This window comes from Aspergillus ruber, assembly GCF_000600275.1.
Source record: "Aspergillus ruber CBS 135680 unplaced genomic scaffold scaffold00010, whole genome shotgun sequence".
Lineage (NCBI taxonomy): Eukaryota > Fungi > Ascomycota > Eurotiomycetes > Eurotiales > Aspergillaceae > Aspergillus > Aspergillus ruber.
In genome coordinates, this window is record NW_024467306.1 from 400,612 (window position 1) to 415,193 (window position 14,582).

General features: G+C 49.9%; 4 protein-coding genes across 4 annotated transcripts; 1 reads left to right on the forward strand and 3 right to left on the reverse strand.

The window, feature by feature from the left end:
* Positions 1-532: 532 nt before the first annotated feature.
* On the forward strand, positions 533-874 carry EURHEDRAFT_411675 (uncharacterized protein). The gene has a single exon (XM_040781698.1). The coding sequence runs from the start codon at positions 646-648 to the stop codon at positions 820-822; it is 177 nt and encodes a 58-aa protein (XP_040639629.1). The 5' UTR covers positions 533-645; the 3' UTR covers positions 823-874.
* A 177-nt stretch (positions 875-1,051) lies between these two features.
* On the reverse strand, positions 1,052-3,498 carry EURHEDRAFT_376989 (putative C2H2 finger domain protein; the record flags this gene model as incomplete). Its single annotated transcript, XM_040778906.1, has 4 exons — positions 1,052-1,787; positions 1,840-2,493; positions 2,551-2,814; positions 2,876-3,498. The coding sequence occupies 4 exons, from the start codon at positions 3,496-3,498 to the stop codon at positions 1,052-1,054; spliced, it is 2,277 nt and encodes a 758-aa protein (XP_040639630.1).
* A 1,049-nt stretch (positions 3,499-4,547) lies between these two features.
* On the reverse strand, positions 4,548-8,006 carry EURHEDRAFT_514859 (putative C2H2 finger domain protein; the record flags this gene model as incomplete). Its single annotated transcript, XM_040786313.1, has 2 exons — positions 4,548-4,969; positions 5,039-8,006. The coding sequence occupies 2 exons, from the start codon at positions 8,004-8,006 to the stop codon at positions 4,548-4,550; spliced, it is 3,390 nt and encodes a 1,129-aa protein (XP_040639631.1).
* Positions 8,007-9,805: 1,799 nt separating this feature from the next.
* On the reverse strand, positions 9,806-13,571 carry EURHEDRAFT_498945 (uncharacterized protein; the record flags this gene model as incomplete). Its single annotated transcript, XM_040785720.1, has 3 exons — positions 9,806-10,690; positions 10,927-13,022; positions 13,074-13,571. The coding sequence occupies 3 exons, from the start codon at positions 13,566-13,568 to the stop codon at positions 9,895-9,897; spliced, it is 3,387 nt and encodes a 1,128-aa protein (XP_040639632.1). The 3' UTR covers positions 9,806-9,894.
* Positions 13,572-14,582: the final 1,011 nt, after the last annotated feature.

Consider the following 14,582-nt stretch of genomic DNA (forward strand, 5'->3'; position numbering starts at 1 on the left):
ATTCGGCTCCGGGGTTTGTACTCTGACGTAGCAGACTACATTACTCCGGACACTGGGAAAGCGGTGAGGGGTAAGAGAGCATGTTTATCGAGACCAGATTATCGTTGCATTGTAGTCATTGTACAGACATTCCAGAGTAATTTCAATTGTATGCTCGTCTAACCATTCCGGTATAAAATCAAGCAATGTATACATAGTACACTATTCTATCGTGCCATTGCCGTGAAACATGTCCTTCAATAGCATAGAACTGTTCAATACCCCGACCATAACCAGTCGACGATCTATGCTACACTTCAGAGTAGGGATGGCCAGCACCACGTGACTCTGACTCATTCCTTACTAACACACATGCCCGCCAACCAAACCAACCTCATCGGTTCTCTATAACATAAACCTGGGAGCAAAAAGCAGTGTCTAGTCTAATTGTTCCATCATGTTCACACGGATACCAAGTACGGCACAATACATCCGTCCATCCCGGGTACCCCGGCAATTATCCGCCAGAAGAACATTATCCACTACTCTTCCTCGGAATAATGCACCAACACCACAATCACCACCAAAAGAGCCCAGTTCGTATAGGGATGGGGTAAGTTCTCTTTGTTCACCTTTACGGTGTATTTTGAGCTCACAGTACTGGAGATGTCGCGGTATAAAACCTTCGTGAGCCCGTTCGCCAAGGTGTTTTTGGGGGCCATCTTCACGTACCAGGTGATTTACTGGACATGGTTGAAACTGGAGACGGATGAGATCAAAGTTGAAAAGAATAGTGCGTTTTTCCCCCCTTTACCATGGGTATTGACAGTGACTAATGGTTGACAGAAGAGGTTGCAGCGTTGGAGAAGAAGGCTAGAGATTTGACGAGCACGGCGAAATGATTGCGTTATTTATGTTTTTTTGTTATATTATACTTGAATTTAACCATCGAATTCATAAGTCGTGGGTCTAACAGTTGACTCACACTGTACACTGTGGGTAAGAGTATATATATGTATATAGCAAACAAATCCTGAACCGTAGTGCAAGAAAATCCAAAGCAGAAGCAGTATTAACCAAACAGTTCCGGAATAAAATCCAAACCAAAATCATACTCCGTGGAACCACAATCTGAGTCCTCACCGGAGTTTACTCTCCTTGACTTCCGGGGTACAGTACCAGGGCTGACTCTCCGTCTCTTCTTCAACCCAATGTCATTCTGTTGTACAGAGATGGCGTTCCCCGAACCGTCGTAACTCATCCGGTCCCACAGGCAAGTGCTGCGAGAGCTGTCGTTATCGTCATCATCTTCATCATAATCCTCGTCACTCGTTGCCCGCGTGTCGTATTCGACTTCGTTGTGTTGTTTCTTTGTCAAATGTCCTGATAATGGTAGCCAGTCACCAATGCGCTGACCCTTCTTAATGTGCTGAGAATCGATATGGTTGAATCGCTCATTCCTCGCCGCAAGACCACGGCTTCGGAGAGGTATGATATCCCGACAAAACCCACACCAATATTGTTCTTGTCCGTTTGGGTCAAGATAGCTATTTTTCATGGCCATTTGCACGACGTCTTCGTCGACACAGTGTTGCTCCTGTAGGTGCTGCACGTATACTTCCTGTTGGTCGAATAAGCGGGCACATGTCATACGGCTTTTGTCTGGGTCGGACATAGTACAGCGCCAGCCTTGGAAATGAAAGTGCTGTGAGCTCTCGTGCCGCTTCCAATCGGCCTTGCTGCCAAAGGTCTTGTTACACCCATCGAACGTGCATCCGTACGGCCGCTCATGGCGTTTTTGATGTTTCCTGGTTGTTGTTAGCATTTTCATCCGTTCAAAAATGAGAAGATGTCACTTACTTCATTTCACAGCGCAGCCTCGTGCGCTTCGGGCAATTATCGCACGTGAACCAGCCCTCCTTACCAAGCTCTCGTTGCGAACCCGAAGCAGCGGATTGGTCGGATGACAACTGATCCAATGCAGCAGCGAAGATCTTTTGAAGTAGCTCTTTCTTCCGGCCACATAATTCCGAATTCGGATTTATCACGTCAACTCCTTCATCCATTCGCTGTTGTTGCCTGTGTTGATTGCGGTCCATTAGCTTCGACATGGCGTTGATTACGCTCCCCGCAGCTTCGGTGATACTGGCTTCCACATTCATATCCCTAGCAGTCTCGATAGAACGGATGCTGTCTGTCCTCATTCGTGGAGGTGGCTGATCATTGTATTTGAATGGCGGTGACTGAGTCGTTGCTTGGTCATGAATAGGGGACTGCATCGGAGGAGCAACAGGACTACTCTGAAGACTCGCTGACCGACTACTGGATTCACTGACTACCTTTTTCGAACTCTCGCTTTCCAGCGACCATTGAAAGTCCGAGCTGGTAACCGTTTGGCTTGGGATGACGGCAATGCAACCATCTTGTTGCCCGAAAAAGCCCATATCATTGCGTGTCAGGCCATCGGGCATTGTATCTTGCGTTTTGACATATCCTTGGTACCATTCTTCGGATCTAGACCCATGTCTTAGTCCTCCTACCGTGCTTACCGTGAGGGATGGCAGGACTCACTTCTTCAACAACTCCGCAGCATCCTCACCACCGTGCATCCGCGTCAGATGCTGTTTGAAATTATCCAAGCGTGGCCACATTTTGCCTTTGCGCGTGCAATTTTTTCCAAAACACATGTGTAAAACTTTGGGACCGCGCGTGGGCTCTTGCTTGTGGACGCATTTCTGATGTCGGGCCAAATCATTGATGGTGCCGAAGCCCTCTCTGCGGGCACAATTTGGCTCATCGCATTTGAACAATTTCTTGTGTCTTGCTTCGTGTTTCCTGTATAGAATATGGATTAGTCTGAAGCGTCCATTTCTTTGCATGGTAATGATGTGCGTACCTTTTGTCAGACGGACATCGTCCTCTCCATGTGCAACTATGATGATCGCATTTGATGTCTTCTGTGGGGGACTGCACAGAGCCTTCCTGGCTACCCTGGTCTGGACTGGAGCATGCAGGTCCTGGTCCTTGGGGTGATGCGAAATGCGAACTGCATGCTGTATTCACCGCGTCGGACGAGGCTGTTGAGGCCGAGCGCGTCCCATATCCCGAGTCGGATGGATTGTATAGGCTAGCACTTTCAGACAGCACGCTCTGCGGGTGTAAATAGGTTGGACGTAGGTCGGTGGGCACCGGTGGCAGGTTCAATAGTGGTTGGGGACATGTCACCAGCAACGGGTTCCAAGCGTCCGAGTATCGTCCCGGTTTAGGGTGCTGCGAAACATCGGGAGTCGCGATACTGGGAAAAGATAGTGGTTGGGGATGCGATAGTAAGCTCTGAGGAAGAGACGTATGTGTGTGAGCGATGATAGCGGGATCTGAACCAAGATGCAGGCCAAGTAAGGCTGTCGGGTCCCCTGGAGTAAAACCAATAGGATCATCGTGCGAAGAACCTGCTGGCATGATTCCCTGGAGATCATGACCAGAGGAGCCCCAAGAGCGAGCTGATGTCTGTTGGGTCATGTTTAGTACGCTTACCGCAACTTTCGGAGGACTTGTTAGGAATATATTCCACATACATCCATAGCGAAAGATATACCGCTCGGGGTATCGGACACCGATTTATATCAAAGACCGACGATAAAAACGCGATTATAAACAAGTCACCAAATGTAAATGCCCGAGGGAATTCCAAAAAGCGCTGAACAAGGCAATGAGCAGATAACAAAGTATGTGGATATATATATATATATAGCGCCGAAGACAAAGGACGGGGAAGAAGGGAAAATGACAGTCCCTCTGATCGACGGATTATCGCCTTTTTTTTTTTTTTGGATTGGCAAGGAAGGATGGAGATAACGTGTGACTGACAATTTATCAATCAGAAGAGAGAAAATAAAAAGACGAGGAATGTGTCGTTGCACGTCAAGCAAAGGAATCTTAAATGCCAGAAGTCGCTGTCACTCTGATAGTAATAGTGTAGATGTATGTCCGGGTGTGTATGTATGCTGATGCGTCAATTGACCTGAGACAGAAGGGAGGAAGCAGGCGTCGTCATTCCATAATGAACTATTAATGCACTCCGTGTCTACATCAAGTCAGGATGAAAGGGAGGTCGAAATAATAATGATAGACGATGCAGGAGTTGTATTATTGTGAGGTGGAATGAGAAAAGAGGGAAAGAAGCAACGAGGAAGAGGAACGTAAGGATCATCACGGGATCAGGAGCATAAGATGATGAATCAGGCTGATCCAATTATGCAATGCAGGCGCACCAACACAGCCTTCTTTGTCAGGCCTCTAATAACTGCTCTTTTTTGGTAAAGGGTATGTAGGACCAACTATAAAAAAAAAAAAAAAAAAAAATTACTCGCTGTTGCATACCAATCATCTGCTAATGAACTGTGCAGAAATTTCCAAAAGGGTATCATTATCGTGTACATCAACAAAAAATAGTGTCCAAGAGTGTGTATAGAATGGAAGTGCGGATGTTGTCCGTGCCCATGCATATCTGTCATTCCCCAAATGATCCTGATTACGAAATGCCGTTTCAACTAAGAACCCCTTTCGCCTTACATATACTGGTTCTGCATATGATGCGCCATCCCAGAGTCATATGACAAAGACGTGGCTGTCAGGTCCGGTTTGAAGTAGTCCTCCTCTGTTGTCGGGGACAGAAACATTGACCCCTGTCCGTCGTAACCCGTATCCAATGGTCCGGGAGAGAGCACAACCGGACTAGGGCTATAGAAGCTGCTCATGTCCGGATTGCTGTTGACATCATGGTTACTGGGCGTATGCGGCCGTGACATGGAATTGAATGGGGGTGGATATGAGACTGAGTTTTGATGAAGGGGAGGGTGATGCCCCGCCTCCGGATGTAGAAGTTGCGGTGATGCCAACTCTTCGAATATATTCATGGATTCAGGCTCTGCGGAGAGAAATCCGTTCTGTGTCGTGGTCAATTGCGGAGGGGGATATGTCAAGTTGAAAGCTGCCGTCGAGTTATCTTGATCAGATGCCGCAGGCACATCTGACTTCTGTCTGGAAACTGCCGCAGGACTGGAGTTGGTGTGCGTAGGCCCCACTTCTCGTTCCTGCACAAGTCCCAGGATCGGTAGAGCAATCTGCTCCATATGTTTGGCCAGATGAACTGTGAGCTTCTTCCAGCTGCTGCATACGTTTCCACAGAACCGACAGGGCTCGTCACGTGGGTTTTTGGTCGTCTCGTGCCGGCAATTCTCCACCAATTCCCAGAGTCGTGCGATCTCCCGGTCGTGCTGGTTCTCTCCCTTGTTTTTGCTGCTGCCCTTCTTCGCTTTCGGCTCAGGCATCTTGTGCTCGCGGACAAGATGCTGGACAAAGTTGTCCTTCCGGTAACACGTATGACTGCAGTCGGGCATCGTACAGGTCCACCACTCCAGTTGCCGGTGTCGCTCACTCTCGTGTCGGACCCAGTCCGCTTTGCGCTTGAAGGATTTAGGCTCGTTGCAGCGCTGGAACGTGCAAGTAAACGGTTGCACATCTTCGTGGACGTGCTTGGACCAGTCTGACGGCTTTTGGAAGCCCTTCACCTTGAAGCAGAAAGGGCACTCAAATTCGGCAGGGAGGCGCTGCACCGGCGGCAGGGGAACACCAGGAGGAAATTGAGCCGCAGTAACAGCACCTTCGCCCAGATCCTGTGGATCTTTATCAATGGCATCGGGGCCAGGGATCTGAAATTGTGTTTGTGCATTCGCATCTTGGGCAGTGCTCGTCCGCGGAGGCAGGATTCTCGCCTCACCACCTTGCCCAAAACAGTGTTTCCCAGCCCCACACGAGTGAGAAGCGACGGCACGAGAATGGCTGGCTTTCTGGTCGACGAGCTTCTTGTACCGACGAACCTGTTCGATTGCCAGGCGGTCAACCAGTGAAGACGCTAGCCGAGGGTTCAATTGGGTGATTTGCGTTTTAAACCCAGCATGTGTCGGAACAGGGAGGTGCGATTGAACTGGAAACTCCATCACCATTCCCTCTTCCTCCTCATCCTCCTCGTCTTCTCTACCGGCATTGTTCCCATTCAGCCCCTTATCGATCGACTGCTGCGGCCTCTCTGGGAAGAATCCAGGGCTGGGAACCGGGGAGGGAGCATCAAAGCTAACCATCAGATCTGGTGGCGGTGGCGGGACTTCACTCTTGCTTCTTCCACGGGACCAGCCAGCAGGAGGACCGGGCGAAAGTTTGTTCCCACCACCAATTGCAGCCATCGAACCGGCAATCGCAGCCATCGCGCCACCAGTGTTTATACTGGTTGACCTGGGGGAGCGACCAATACTAAGCTTCCGGCGGTTTGACGACACGCTGGATTTCCTTTGCACGCCAGCTTGACTCTGGCTACCGTTGCTGTCCAAGGCCGGCGTATCGAGGACACGTTCCATCGACCGCTGCCGTTTTAGGGGGGAAGTGGCTCTGGGAAGAAGGCTTAGAAGACTGCTTCGTCGTTCTTTGCCCCTGTCCTGTTCGCCAATTGTCAACTTTCCCATGGAGTCACCACCAACAATGCTGCTGACTTCAGCTTCGTTGACGTGTCGAGTGCCGTGTCGAGTGCCCCAAGTAGCCATCCGCGAGGCCGTGTCCATTTCTCTGACCTTCTGCTGGAACTCCAGCATGGCAGCAGTCGAGTTATTGGCCTGGAGGTCATCCTGCCACTGGCGAGCGCGAATGAACTGGCTAGGCAGGGGATCCTCATATTCCAAACTGGGCTCGTTAGCAGAAATATCGTGGTCCATTTCATCCTCCGTCGTCAGCAGAATACTGGCAACGGGCGATCCCGACCTGCTTGTTGAGTCGGGTTCACTGGATCCTACATCGCTCTTTTCCTGGATCAGAACGCCTGGACCGGGGATCGCGAGGCTATTGTACTGAGACCTGTAGTTGAGATAGTCTTGTTGCAGGGACGCATCTCCCGTGCTCTTTGCACGACGACGGTGCGCCGGCCGGGCGGGCCGGCCTCGAACGCTAAGAAAGTTATCATCTCCCACCTCACTTGTGGCTGCACTGACTGTAGCTGTCCAGCTATGGATGTCGGCGGTCTTTTCGAATAGATCGCGATGGGCTTCCATATCGTTGGGGCTGGGTACCCAGATATCTTCTCTCAAAGTTGGGTCCACACCGCCAAGCCCTGTGGTCGTGTTCCGGATCCACGAACCATCAGACGCACGGGAAATGGATGAGTGATCATCCTCCATGTCTTGATCGTCATCCATGCCGCCCGGGGAGAGATAGGCGGATGACGGACGTCGACTGTAGATGGCAGCACTGGGCAGATCGCCCTGGGACGTATCTTCCACCATCACAATGGGACTTGGGGCTCTGGTAGATTCCGGATCCGCATGAACACTCAGATTATCGTTGAGTGAAGTAGTAATCAGCGATGGTAGCAGTGTGCCGTTCTTCTGGGAGCCCTCGGGCGACAGGAGCGCATCATTGCCAGAAGGGAAATATGAGTGATTGCCCAAGTCCGAGGTTGGACTCGTGTGATCGGTCAAAACGGGGCTGAGAAGCTGGGAAGACGCCATCATTGGCTGGGGAGAAGATAAGTCCATAGATCCCAAATCATGCTGTTGTGTCTCAAGCAATGTAGACAGGTTTTGTTGCCAATCATTTGTGAAATCCGTGGGGTTTAGATTCAGGTTCAGGTTCAAGCCCGTCATGCCGTAATCCACATTGGGGGAGGATAAGCTAGGATTGCTCAAGAGTTCCTCGCCCGGACTGAAAACGGAGGTACTGCTGTTGTCTGGATGGAACGAGTCTTCGTCGAAACATGATGTATCGATGCTGGGCGCAGGAATGCCATTCGTATGGAAGTTTGAGGAGGGAATCGGAGATGAAGCTGCAGGAATGTCGTCAGGCGCTGGAGTCAAGCGGATTGCCGACGACCGAAAAGCAGCTTCATCTGGGTCGAGAGGGGCGGAGAGGTAAGGATCTGAGTAGCTGGGGTCTTTGAGGCTGGTCTCGATGGAGTGATGATTTGGTGACAGTTGAGGCGACATGGTGGTGTTGTTTTCTGTGGATGGGTTTGCTCCTCAAAGAAAGAGTGTCTCTTTGTCCTTGGAGTTGGAAGATCGGATAATTGAAGATAACGAAAAGAGAATGCACCTGTTTAAGAATCCATTGACGAGATGATCATAGTATAAGAAAGCGTGCGTAAGAAGGCAAACGTAGCGAGCGAAGTAGAGTAATCCAAAGTACCAAAAGATCGCTTATTCTCCGAAGTACTCGATGGTAAGACGGAGTGAGATGACTTGCAGATAAGATGGTTGACAATAGAACGGTGGGCAATGTGGGAGTACAGTATGTACCCAACCTGAACGCAGAGGCACAACCGAGAAGAAAGAAAAGAGAAAGGCGTTTTACTGAAGAATGCGACAGAGAAAACGGGGGAGCCGGGACCCTTTTTGTATATTACAGTCCGACGGAGGATAGACGGACAAGCGATCAAATCAAATGGGGCCGGGGAGCAAGACGCGAGCACCCGAGGAAATTAGTTCAGGGACTAAACAGGTAGTGATAAGGACGATGAGGGGGAATGAAGAGTTGATGGGGGAAAGAAAAATAGAATGTCGAAGCTGTGTGATGGTAGAATGTTATATGCTGAGCCACGGACAAATGATGTCGGACTGAAGGGAGAGAGAGAGAGAGAGAGAGAGAGGACTGCTGCTGCCCTGGGCTTTGTACTTGGGGAGGAAGCGCTCCATGACAGACAGGCGGCGGCGCTCAGCAAACAAGCAAAAAGAGCCTCATTCCGACGACGGACAGACCACCAACAGACACAAGTGGAGAAGAGGAGCGAGAAGCGAGTCGGACACCGGCCTAGGGAGGATTAATATGGAATGGATCATCGACTGGCGCAGTCCACGAAAGGAATTGATTTGACGGTGGAAATAGGTGCCCTGTGCTCCTCATCACAGTTAGCGTGCTTCATGATTGGAGCAGGACGAGCGTGACGGATGTGAAGTGCTATATAAAGCAGGTGATCTTGCAGGGAACCGAGTTAGGAGACCCTGAAGGATTTTATTATTCAGGGGAGACTGTATTGTTAGTTGCAGAGTATCCTGAAGAGATGAGGATGAAGAAGAGGAATTGCCGCGTGTGGTCATTGTTTCCCGTCCCGGCCTAGTCTGTCCTGCAAAACTCCGGAATATCTCCAGGTGTCGTTGTGAGTAGCAGTGCGTAGTAGTATGTACTCCGTACTATTCTCACTCTGCTCTGGCATGCGATTTGCAAACCATTCCTCATGGGAGTCCATTTCCGCTCTCGTAACTTCGTATAATACGCGGAAAACTCCGTTTGATCAACAAAATATCACTGGAACTGGAAATCGATCTGATACCGGATGGGGAATGCATTTTCCGAGAATGATTACAGGACGACAGATCTCCATTTTACTCCGACTTCTTTCCCACGAATTTTTTCCGTGGGCGAATGCTGTGGATTTTGACAAATACATCGTGACTCCACTGCCCCTCGATCTCTTTTTTTTCCCACCTACCAATCACCACACGTTATTCTGGTTCTGCCGCTGATGGATCAGCACTCAGCCCTGTGTGAGGCAGTGTCAACCAGGTCAAGCATGAGCACGGGCATGGAGACTGAGCACAGGGCACCCTAGTCAGAACAGAACCGTTTTATGAAGCAAAGCCACAGTTGTAGCGGGTATTCATGACTCTGAGTGGTTTATTCCGGTCCATCTCAGTGGCCGTGCCATTCAGGAACCAGGTACCGCATCTGCTCAGCCATGTTTCATCCGTACCGATTAGGAAAGGTCACAACACAGTATGCGACATGCCATCATAACTCCCATCACAGCCTCAGATCACAACCAGTTTCATTAATATTATAGAGTACAGTGGTAAATTAACAATTAGTCAAATAGTAACGCTACACAGATTTCCGCTTCCTCGCAGCCAGTTCCTGCCGTCGCGCTATGATGATAGGAGAATCCGAATATAGCACATTCCCAGCAGAGTATGTGCATGGCGATTCCGTCTCTTCATCCCCCACAAGATCCTCATGCGCCACCTCGCGCGCGATCTGTGGAAACATCCGGAGCAGCACGTGTCCACTACCACCCCCCTTCTTATCCGTTCCGTATTCCTCCCAGTCCTGGTTCGAAGCTCCCTCCGCGTCCGGCGCAGGTAGACTAGCCACAATGAGCCCCCGCTCAATCCGCGCATGTCGCCAAGTCTCCGCAGCTAACTTGACGATCTTCCGCACACCCATTACCAGTGGATCGAGCTGTGTCGGGTCCGCGAAATGTTTGATGTGGTCGACGATCTCGTCCACTATAACGGAGGCTGTCATGTTGATGGAATGTTTTGCGTCTGGGGCTGTGTATGCCGCTTTGAGCGTCTGTTGGCGCCAGAATGCTTCGCGACGGACGGACTTGCGGCGGATATCCATTGACAGCATTTGAAAGAAGATGTCTGCATTGTCATAGCGGCGGCCCAAGGTGAAGAGGAAAGGTTGGAAAATGCGGTAGTTTAGCGTCTTGGAGATCACATGTTGGATGTAGGCGGATCGTAGTTCGCGCGATGCTGGCATGTTATCCAGGAACGATGGTAGCTCTGACGGGACCTTGGCCAGGACACTCTTGGGAGGATCAATTGGGAGATATGCAAAGTGTTCCTTGGACAGTGTGACGATTGAGCGGCGTAGTTCATCGAAGCTTTCCAGACTAAAATCGCTTTATCAGACCAAGTACGTTAAAGGAAACATGAAAGAAACTTCTATTTAACATTGGACATCTCATCATCTCATCGTAACAAACTCTATATGAAGACAGAATAGAGAAGAATAAAAAATTTACACAGAAGAAAACATCGAAAGGAACCCGGAAAAAAAAAGGAAAAAAAAAGAAGAAAAAAAAAAAAAAGGAGAAACATCCTGTGTACAGAGTACTAGGCCACTTACAAGAATTCATCGCCCTTCGAACTCTTCAGATCAGTCGCCTCTCCAAGGCTACTCAGGGTCTTCATCAAGCGTTCATAGTCTTTACCCAGATTCTCCATGGTCGCCCGCATCTCATTCATGGCATGTTGCAGCTGAGTCTCCTTGAGAATGCAGTCTCCCTCCAATTTCTGCCTTTCCTGTTCCATGCTGGCCAATGCCTCATCCTTATGCGAGAGCTGGGTCTCGAGATCGGTCCGTTGCTCTTCCCACTGCCGCTCTTTGTCGCTAAACGCGGCATTAATGGTTTCGATTTCATTTATATAAATCTCGCGAGTCTCTTCGAATTCCTTGTGACTGGCATCTAGATTAATTTTCGTGTCCGACAAGTCGGTTTGAGTCGATTCGAGTTCCGCAGTCTTCGCATCAGAGTCCGCCTGGAGAACATCGTAGGCTTCTTGTATCTGCCGCTTTTGCTCTTCGTACTCGTTCTTCATTGCTCTTTGTTGATCAAGCAACTTCGTCTCAATAGCCTTCATGGCTTCTCTATACGACGTCGCTTCTTCAGCCATGACGCCCTCGAAAGTATCCGTTAGCTCCCGTTCCTGTGTCGCGAGAGCTTCCTCGCGTTCTTGCTTGAGAGCCTCTATCGCCCTTTCGTGGGCATCTTGCTCCTCTGTCAAATCAGTACTCAGCTTTGCGACATCACACTCTAGCTCAGCTTTATGTTGTGAGAGCTCCTCGTTGGATTTCTGCGACTCAGCAAAAGCCTCCTGTAGGTCCTTGTGCTTCTCGTCAAGATCACCCAATTCCAATCGAACTTCATTGACAGCGTGTTTCAGCTTGCTGATTTCTTCCGCATTATCATTTGCAGCCTTTCGCATTTGGTTTTGTAGTGCCTCGATATAAAAGTCTTTTCGCATTGTTGATTGTTCGTATTGAGTCTGCATCTGCTTGATCTCCGACTCGCGCGCCATGAGTTTGTTCTGCGTAGCCTTGTATCCATGAAGCAGGCGGCTTAGGTCGGGGATGGCATCGTTGAGTCTCTGGAGAAGGAAGATATTCTCGCCATCGACGTCGGGCTGTGGCACAGACCCTTTAACGTCGTTGAATTTACCGTCGACTCCATTTCCGTTCATCATAGAGAGATCACGGAGATTTTGGAAAGACGGCATAAAACTCGACTCAGAAAAACTACTGTACCGACGATCGTGAGCTGGTGGCTGCTGCGACTGCGGCTGCTGCGGGTACATCGGAGAATGGCCCTGGTAGGCATTTTGCGTATATGGAGGCAAATAGCCACTAGCACTAAGAACCGGCGATTGGAAAGCTCCCCCGTATCCCGGAAAGGCTCCGGGAAGCATCGACTGGTTTGGATGTCCCATTTGCGAGTACGAATGCATTGTCTGGTGCGGGGACATCATGGGAGAGTAATAAGGACGTGCAAGAGGGCTGTGAATCTTGGGCATGGGTGAATGGGCTCGACATGTGGGATATGTTGGCTTCTGCACTGGAGATGCAAGTTTTTGCATAGGCGATAACGACCCTGACGATGCGTAGTTGGACACGGATCCACTGTTTCTGTGCCCGGACGACGTCGCTTGTTTCCCATGCGATTGTGCAGGAGAAGCGACCCTTTGAGAAGGAATACTGCCCTGTGACGAAGGTGATGGAGGAAGGACGGGCTTCAGAGGAGACACAGGCACAGGCTGCCGAATGGGTGCAGGGGTGTCGTCCTGTTTGATTGAAGTTGCAACATTAGGCGAGGCAGCTCGTGGGATAGACGATGCGGCCTGTGACATAGACGAAGAAGACGCAGTGCTGGGAGCGAAATTGGGGTTAGAGAATGCAGGTTGCGGTACAGGCGAGCGCTGTGTCGTGAATTGATTGGCCTGAGCCACGCTTTTTTCATACGGCTCTGCAGGTTGTTCAATTTCTGTGGACTCCACTGGCTCTGCACGTTCTGTGGCCTCGTTGGCCTCTGCAGGCTGTAGCTGTTCTACAACCTGCTTAGGTCCTATATCATTAGATGGCTGAACACGCGACTCCGTGGGCTCGAACTCAGCGGATCTTGGAGTGGCAGGCGGTTCTGTAAGTTCAATTGATTCTGCGGATTCGGGCTCGGCCGGTGTAACGATGTCTGTATATGCCGTATCCTCCGTAGACTCAACAACTTCTGCAACTTCCGGATTCTTGTCCTCGGTTGCGTCGTCGATGGTCCTATTGGAAATGGAATGATGGGGTACGTCGGTAAGTGCATTGTCGGTGGCGTCGTTGACTGTATTGTCTTGCAACTCGAGTATGGTCTCGGGTATTTTCTCCGGTGCATTGTTTTGTGTCTCGTTTGTTGTTTGATTGGCTGTGTCGTTGGTGTGCTCGTTGTCGATGCTCACCTTATCATTGTGAGCACCAGGGGCATCAGGTACCGATGTCTCTAATTCTTCGGAACTTGGGTATTGTGGTGGGTCGAACGGTTCTTGAGCATCGTCCGATGCACGTTGCTCCGCAGTAGTCTCTGGCTGTTCCAGCACAGCTTCAGGTTCTGGATCTGGCTCTGCAGCCACCTGTGGTTCCTCTGGGTGCGCTAGTTCCTGTTTTGGTTGATGTTCTGGTTGTTGTTCAGGGATATCGGCCTGTGTCCGATTTTCAGGCACCTCTTCCGCCATTTCCACCTAAGTCTTGACTCTTTCCTGTCTTTGATGGAACAGATGCGGCGCGAGTTCAAATAGTGTAAAGAGACGTGTTTCCAGTAGAATGAAAACTGAAGTTGTGAAAAGAGAACGGAATTATCAGCTAAGAATTCATTGGATGGTGTTGATTCAATGGCCGTACATTTGCAAACGCATGCGGCGGCCTCCAAGATATATTCTGATTAGACAAGGATACAGAAGGGTCCGATGCCTGATGAGGTCAAATATTATGCAGCCGAAAGGGAATGTATTCCAAGTAATGAATACTTTTAGACGTGGCGTTCTGCAAGCCAGGACGAATAAATAGAATACACGAAAGACGGCCCTGTTGGTTGTCAATGCTATTTCAAGCACCAGGGGAACTCCGGACTGATATTGATTTGTGGTGACTGAAATGATGTAAGGAAACCCAAGGAGTGAGGTCCAAAGGGAGCCCAAGAACACAGAAGAATGCCAACTAATAAATCTATATTGATCAAGACCCGAGCAGAAGAGGCCAAAAAGGGAAAACAAGAGCTCGCATCGCGACTAAATGGTGGGACAAAATACACCGCATCCAAACCCAGCGAAACAGACTGCGGACGAGCCTTGGTCATAACTGTCGACTGTCGACTGTCGATAACACTTGTGAGAACAGTCCAACCGGACAAGGGGCACAAGAAAAAGGAAGCATAGCCAATGCGGGAGCAATCAGAATCATCATCAGCGTAACATCAAGGACCGTGCCCCGTGAGAACATTGGGCATCAATTATTGAGAGCGGACTCAAACTCCCAGTTTTCTGTACTCCGTACACTGTATGCACGTATCATGGAGCCAGACGAGGTGGAGACGGTTTAGCAGTTGCGATGACATGTCCGCTTAACAACCATACGTTCCAACACTTAGGGAGGAGTCGGAAGTGGAGAGGAAAGCCTGCGGCGTGAGGCAAGCTCCGATTATGTTCCCTGTTCGAGCGACGGCAAAGGTGCCCCGCGGAGTGGACGATACA